Source organism: Aptenodytes forsteri, unplaced genomic scaffold (assembly GCF_000699145.1).
Source record: "Aptenodytes forsteri isolate BGI_AS27 unplaced genomic scaffold, ASM69914v1 Scaffold57, whole genome shotgun sequence".
NCBI lineage: Eukaryota > Metazoa > Chordata > Aves > Sphenisciformes > Spheniscidae > Aptenodytes > Aptenodytes forsteri.
In genome coordinates, this window is record NW_008796220.1 from 625,396 (window position 1) to 632,337 (window position 6,942).

Genomic DNA, 6,942 nt, shown 5'->3' on the forward strand with positions numbered 1-6,942 from the left:
CCGTGGGGGACCCACGCTGGAGCAGTCTGTTCCTGAAGGACTGCACCCCGTGGAAGGGACCCACGCTGGAGCAGTTCATGAAGAACTGTAGCCCATGGGAAGGACCCATGTTGGAGAAATTAATGGAGGACTGTCTCCCATGGGAGGGACCCCACACTGGAGCAGGGGAAGAGTGTGAGGCGGCAGGAGCAGAAGAGACAGCGTGTGATGAACTGACCCCCATTCCCCGTCCACCTACACCATGGTGGGGGAGGAGGTAAAAAAATCAGGAGTGAAGTTGAGCCTGGGAAGAAGGAGGCAGGAGGGAGGGAGGTATTTTAAGATTTGTTTTCTCATTATCCTGCCCTGACTTTGATTTGCAATAAATTAACCTGATTTCCCCAAGTCAAGTCTGTTTTGCCCGTGACGGTAATTGGTGAGTGATCTCTCCCTTGTCCTTATCTCGACCCAGGAGCCTTTCATTCTGTTTTCTCTCCCCTGTCCAGCTGAGAAGGGGAGTGATAGAGCAGCTTTGGTGGGCACCTGGCGTCCAGCCGGGGTCAACCCACCACAGACTCTTATTTCCCGCTTACATCCACACACCCACACTATACCTGTACCTTCACACCTATCGCTGTGTGGTAGAAAGAATTAGATTTCTTACTGAGAAGCCTAAAAACTGTGTTGCCTCTCCTAGACCCGTGTAAAAGTAGGAGACTGCCAGTCCCATGGTGAGAGTCTCTAAACACTTTGTCTATGCAGAGGTGCATGACTGCCCCTGCTGCAGAGCTTCCACACACCTTTGATCACCTTCATGGTTCTTCTCTGTACCTTTTTCTGCTCCACCACGCCCAGTTTGAGCTAGGGAGAGCAGAAACCAAACCCTAAGTACAGTATTGATCTGCAAATAAGAGAGAGGCACTGACTGAGCAGTCTTGGGACTTTGGCACAAAGAAGACATAAAATTCATTGCATGAGGTCCGTGAGGGCCTATTTGCTTCTCTGTTGCCCACCTCTGGGGATTTGCTGAAATTTTCATGGAAAGAGGGCTGTTTTATGCTTAGAGGAGACATTGCTGAACTACCCACATATTTTCAGACATCTGCAGATAACCTGTAGCTTGAAAAAGCAGTAAGGAACTGAAAGATTCTCTCGTCTCCAGAGGGTTGTGTTCAAGGTCATGGAGAAGGAAAGAGGGAAAATGACACCCTTCCTTCCCAAATCCCTACCCCATGAGACCACTGGCAGCTCTGCAGCTTGTTGTCACTGGACATTCAGGTTTTTTTGGTGCTGCCGAGCCTTTGGGCTGGGCTTGGAGAACCTGTTTTAACACGGGATCATGGGGACACAAGTAACCACACGGCACACACCAGAGTTACATCTCCTTTTTTTTCTCTTTTTAATTATTGAGAGGAGGGGATGACAATTGGGTGAGACAGTTGAGAAGCTGCTCCCAAAGCCACCGCGGTGCCTCGTGTTCCCCAGAAGCTTCCTCTTCAGCGCCTATTTCCCCTTCCAGCCGGGCGGGAGGCAGCAGTAGTGCTTGCAGTCGGAGGAGAAGGACCACACGTCCGCCTTGGCGCACATGCTGGAGCAGTACCCCACCTTGGGGCAGTGCTTCCTTATCTGCCCGTAGCCTGCAAGGGGGAGACAGGGGGAGAGTGCTTGGGTCAGGGTAGGTGCCTCTGCGCCCCACTGCCGTGCCCTCCCATCACCTCCAGGAGTAAGTGTGGCAGTGGTCAGAAGGATGAGACCCTGCTTGTGGGGAGGTCCTGCCCCGGTCTCCCACACACCCACCACTCCTGCCCAAGCCCACCCCCAAAGTGGGAAGTGACCTGGAAGAGCACAAGCCTGAGAAACTCCTTGTGCATCCCTCTCCCCCCAGGTGGTGACTGCAGGGGCCGGCTGATGACACAGGTGCAGTTTGGGAAAGAGATGCTCCCACGGAGAGCACATTCATTGCCCGCATTAAGGGACACCCCAAAAGCAAAGTTCATAAAGATCCTCATCTGTCCAAGTTCATAAAGATGCTCATCTGTGCGCATGTGTGTTTCCTTGAGTTGTACCTGTCCTTAAGGGACAGGATCGGTGTTCTCAGAAGAAAACAGAAAAAGCCACATCAAGCTGATTTCAAAAACTTAGCTGTCCATTCAGATCGCTGTACTTATATCATGCTTTTAAAAATTATCCTCTTACTCAGAAAAGGCTGAAAGGATGCTGCAAAGGTCTTGAAATTGGCCCCACAGCAGCACCAAATATTCACCATGGTGGTTAAAAGTGGGCCATGTGACAGACTTGGCCCAGGCGGATGAGAATTGATATCTGAAGGGGTTTTCTAATGCCTGTCCGGGAGATCTTAACCCTGAATCCCCTTTTGACTCTTGTAGAGGGATCAGAAAGCCTTGGAGTCTCAGAAACAGGCACAAGCAGCAATAGCTATGTCGCATCAGTAAATCAAATGTGCCCAGGACTGAGCCTTGACATAGAAATCAAGTTGCACAGAAGAGTCCCCTCTGGTACCGTGAAAGTCTTTGAGTCCCCAAGAGAAACGGCCACCTCCAGACTCTTGTTTGGCAATTGTCTGGCCTTGGCTCGCTCCCAAACTGGATACTGAAGTTTTAACCTCAGTTATTCCTACACAAATCTCTCTGAGGTAGTCCTTATTTCATTGTCCCTTGAGAGAAGTCATTAAAGTACCTGGCCAGATTATAGCAGTCACCTCAGATGGTAATAACTATATTGTCAAGAGCTAAAGTTACTTTAAAAGAATCCCAGCTAGTGTCAGCTCATCTCGCCCTATTTGCCATCTTACCTGGAGTGGCCAGGGAGACCAGCAGGAAGACAGCGAAGACAAGGTAGAGGAACTTCATGGCTGGAGTTGAGGTGGGATCTCAGCAAAGCTGGAGAGAGGAGAGTTGGAGAGAGCTCGAAGGGAGGAGGTGGCATACAGGGAGGCTGCGGCTGCCAGTTTTTATAGAGCGTTTCCCTGCAGAGCGGAGGATGCTGGGGAGACACGGGAATTCGTCCAAGTTGTGCTGTTTGTGGGTGGATGTGCCGTCGTGGCACGAGCACCAGAATTTCCCACATGTGCCCAAGTGTGCTGGCAGCCACCTCCTTCCCCCAGATCTGGTTAGCCAATATCAGATAGGATTTCAGCACGCTGGCTTTGATGAGGGCACAAATGAATAGGGGCTGTCAATAGCAGAGTTGTTAGGACTGGGCTGATGGGTCAGAGGGACCTGATGGAGATCTGCAGGTATAATGATGAGGGGAGAACAAGATCAGTATCACATGGCTTCAGGCCTTTCCCAATCTCTGGCAGAGATGCAACTGCAGGCATTAGGGCTGAAATGTGGCCACAATGCACCGATAAATCTCCTTCCATTGTCCAGACTGGTCGCCATGTGGGGCTGTTGGCTTGGAAAGGACCCATGTTCCCATCCCCACTTGTGAAAGGAACCATGTCTGCAAAATCTCTCTGATAAATTTAGCAAACATCATGCTCAATGTAGTCTCTTTTGTTGTCCCCTCTCACCCTCTGATGGATGGGCCGGAGCACTGGGGCTGAGAGCTCCCAGGAGCCTGGATGCGCCGACCACTTGCAGACACTTTGATCATCACCTCTTCCTCACAAACCCTCCAGAGAGATCTTGGGTTTCAAACATGAGCAGAGCTCTGCAAGGGAGCTTTTCCAACCCTAGTTCACTGGGCTGTTTAATAGCTTTATAAACAGCCAGAAAAAAAAGGCGACTGGTGAAGGGACAGAAGCTGCTGCTGAGGCAAAATTGCTGAATACCATCAAAACTAATTCTGCAAACGGCAGGGATCTTACAACACCGAGTAACAGGGCAGCAAAATGTTAGATGCTGAATCAGTGTCAGTTAGTTTAAGGCTGTGAACTAGGAAAAATATATAATCTCTGTACAAATGATGGGTCTGAATTACCTAAAGCCAGTTAGGAAGGAGGTTTGGGAGTCCTTGAAGAGAGTGCTCTGAAAACAGCAGATAAGAACCAAAAAAATTGAAAACTGTACATTAAGAATTTTTAAGAAAGCTATTAAGACAAAAGAAAACATTGCATCACTGCATCAGTCTGTGGGGTATCGCACTGTGGCGTGTGCACTGCTCATCTCCCCATCCCTGATGGCCTACAGTAGGGCAAGAAGAGGTTAAAACAAAGGTGGCAAAGCCAGGGACTCGTTTCCATAAAATTAAATGAACTGGCACTCTTCAGCTCAGAATAAACACTTACTGGAGGTGTATCACAGGGCTGTAAAAATTTGAGAGTCCTAAGGAAGAGAGATCTCTGGTTCTCCAATTTTCATAACCCAAGAAATAGGTGAGATGAGATGGTGAATCATGCATTTACTGAAAGAGTAACCAAAAAAAGTCCTCTTTCACACTTCAGCATAGCTGAAGCATGGAACTTGTGAAGCATGGAACTTGTTGCCCCAAGTTGTTCAAGAGGTCAAAATGACAAATGTATTGAAAAAGCAATTTATAAATTAATGAAGCAAGTACAAAATAAAAAAATTAGATATAAAACCTTCTTGAGGAAGCCACCAAACTTCACGTTACTGGAGGGCAGGGAGTTTTACTGAGTGAAAACATTTTCTTGGACTCCTTCCCAGGCACGCACTTCTGCCCAAACCGGGCTCTCCACTATGACTTGGCTCAGCCTTACGTTCCTCCCTGCGATCTTATTTGAGTACATAAGCTGAGTAAAAGTAAGTGTGAGGGGACTGTGCACCTCATCTGTTTCACCGCCACTATTCCTAAGTGTTGTTCTCAGTGGTTTGTCCAGTTTTTTCTTTAAGACCTTCAGCGATGGTGTTTCCATACTCGCCCTATTCAATCCTTTCTGCTGCTGTACAATCCTGTCATTACAAAGTTTTTCCTATATCTCAAGTGAGGACCTCTTGCTGCAACTGGAGTCACCGACTTCTCATCCTGGCCACCAAGAGCAGACCATTCCTTTCCGATGTATTGCCTTTTCTGGTTTTGAAGACTGTCGTGTTCTCCACGCCTTCTCTTTCCTTTCGACGTTATTCCACTTGCTTCAAGTTTTTCTTACAGGTCACACCTTCTTGACCTCCTGTCACTTTCTGAGCTCCCTTCAGCCGTTTCACTGCTTTCTTGAAGCACGGTGTACAAAACTGGATGGGTGTGCTTTCCAAGGGGTGCGCAGTGCAGTGGGTACGTCCTGTGTTTTACAAACTCAGCTTTTGTTTAAACTTGTAGGACAATTGGTGCTGGTTCCCCAACACCATGACATTGCTCATTTGTGCCTTCCTATGATCTACTGCAACCCAAATTTTCCCTGCAGAACTGCCATACAGCTAAAAACTCCTTGTTCTGTATTCCCCAGCTAATTATTTTTGTCTGTATAGACACAGTAACTTTCCCTATTACTTAATTATAGAATCATAGAATCATTGAGGTTGGAAAAGACCTCTAAGATCATCAAGTCCAACCGTCGACCCAACACCACCACCCACTAAACCATGTCCCTAAGTGCCTCATCTACTCGTCTTTTAAATCCCTCCAGGGATGGGGACTCAACCCCTTCCCTGGGCAGCCTGGTCCAATGTTTAACCACTCTTTCAGTAAAGACATTTTTCCTCATGTCCAGTCTAAACCTCCCCTGGCGCAACATGAGGCCGTTTCCTCTCGTCCTATCGCTTGTTCCTTGGGAGAAGAGACCGACCCCCACCTCGCTACAACCTCCTTTCAGGTGGTTGTAGAGAGCGATGAGGTCTCCCCTCAGCCTCCTTTTCTCCAGGCTAAACAACCCCAGTTCCCTCAGCCGCTCCTCATCAGACTTGTTCTCCAGACCCCTCACCAGCCTCGTTGCCCTTCTCTGGACACGCTCCAGCACCTCAACGTCCTTCTTGGAGTGAGGGGCCCAAAACTGAACACAGGGTTCGAGGTGCGGCCTCACCAGGGCCGAGTACAGGGGCACGATCACTTCCCTACTCCTGCTGGCCACACCATTTCTGATACAGGCCAGGATGCCCTTGGCCTTCTTGGCCGCCTGGGCACACTGCCGGCTCATGTTCAGCCGGCTGCCGACCAGCACCCCCAGGTCCTTTTCCGCCGGGCAGCTTTCCAGCCACTCTTCCCCAAGCCTGTAGCGCTGCATGGGGTTGTTGTGGCCGAAGTGCAGGACCCGGCACTTGTCCTTGTTGAACCTCATACAGTTGGCCTGGGCCCATCGATCCAGCCTACCCTCGAATTATATTTTTTTCATCATCTCTTTAGCATGAGAAGATCCACTGGAATGCTAATCCTGTCCTCTAATGCTTTGCAGTCCCTTTCAACTTCTTATTTGTGAATTTAGTAAGCACACTCTCTAGACAACCATGAAAATTATTAGGCAGGATAGCACTGGACTCACAACAGATTTCTGATCAGATGTGGTGTGACAATTCATTACCTCAGCTTCCTTTACATATTTGCCTACATCCCCTTCAATCAGCATCATAGTCCTTTTTGAAAGATTTCAGGCAAAATACCCAAATAGGTCTCAGGCCAAATGAATGTGATGAAAATCAGGCCAAGTACAAGGTCCTGCCCCTGGGTCGGGGCAACCCCTGGTATCAACACAGGCTGGGGGATGAAGGGGTTGAGAGCAGCCCTGCCGAGAAGGACTTGGGGGTACTGGTGGATGAAAAGCTGGACATGAGCCAGCAATGTGCGCTCGCAGCCCAGAAGGCCAATCGTACCCTGGGCTGCATCCAAAGCAGCGTGGCCAGCAGGTCGAGGGAGGGGATTCTGCCCCTCTGCTCTGCTCTGGTGAGACCCCACCTGCAGCACTGCGTCCAGCTCTGGAGCCCTCAGCATAAGAAAGACACGGACCTGTTGGAGCGGGTCCAGAAGAGGGCCCCGAAAATGATCAGGGGGATGGAACACCTCTGCTATGGAGAAAGGCTGAGAGAGTTGGGGTTGTTCAGCCTAGAGAAG

At 49.3% G+C, this 6,942-nt stretch overlaps 1 protein-coding gene across 1 annotated transcript; it reads right to left on the bottom strand.

The window, feature by feature from the left end:
- Window positions 1-1,482: 1,482 nt before the first annotated feature.
- LOC109279736 (cygnin-like) lies at window positions 1,483-2,849 on the bottom strand. The gene is made up of 2 exons (XM_019474551.1): window positions 2,792-2,849; window positions 1,483-1,616 (listed from the first exon to the last, which is right to left on the bottom strand). The coding sequence occupies exons 1-2, from the start codon at window positions 2,847-2,849 to the stop codon at window positions 1,483-1,485; spliced, it is 192 nt and encodes a 63-aa protein (XP_019330096.1).
- Window positions 2,850-6,942: the final 4,093 nt, after the last annotated feature.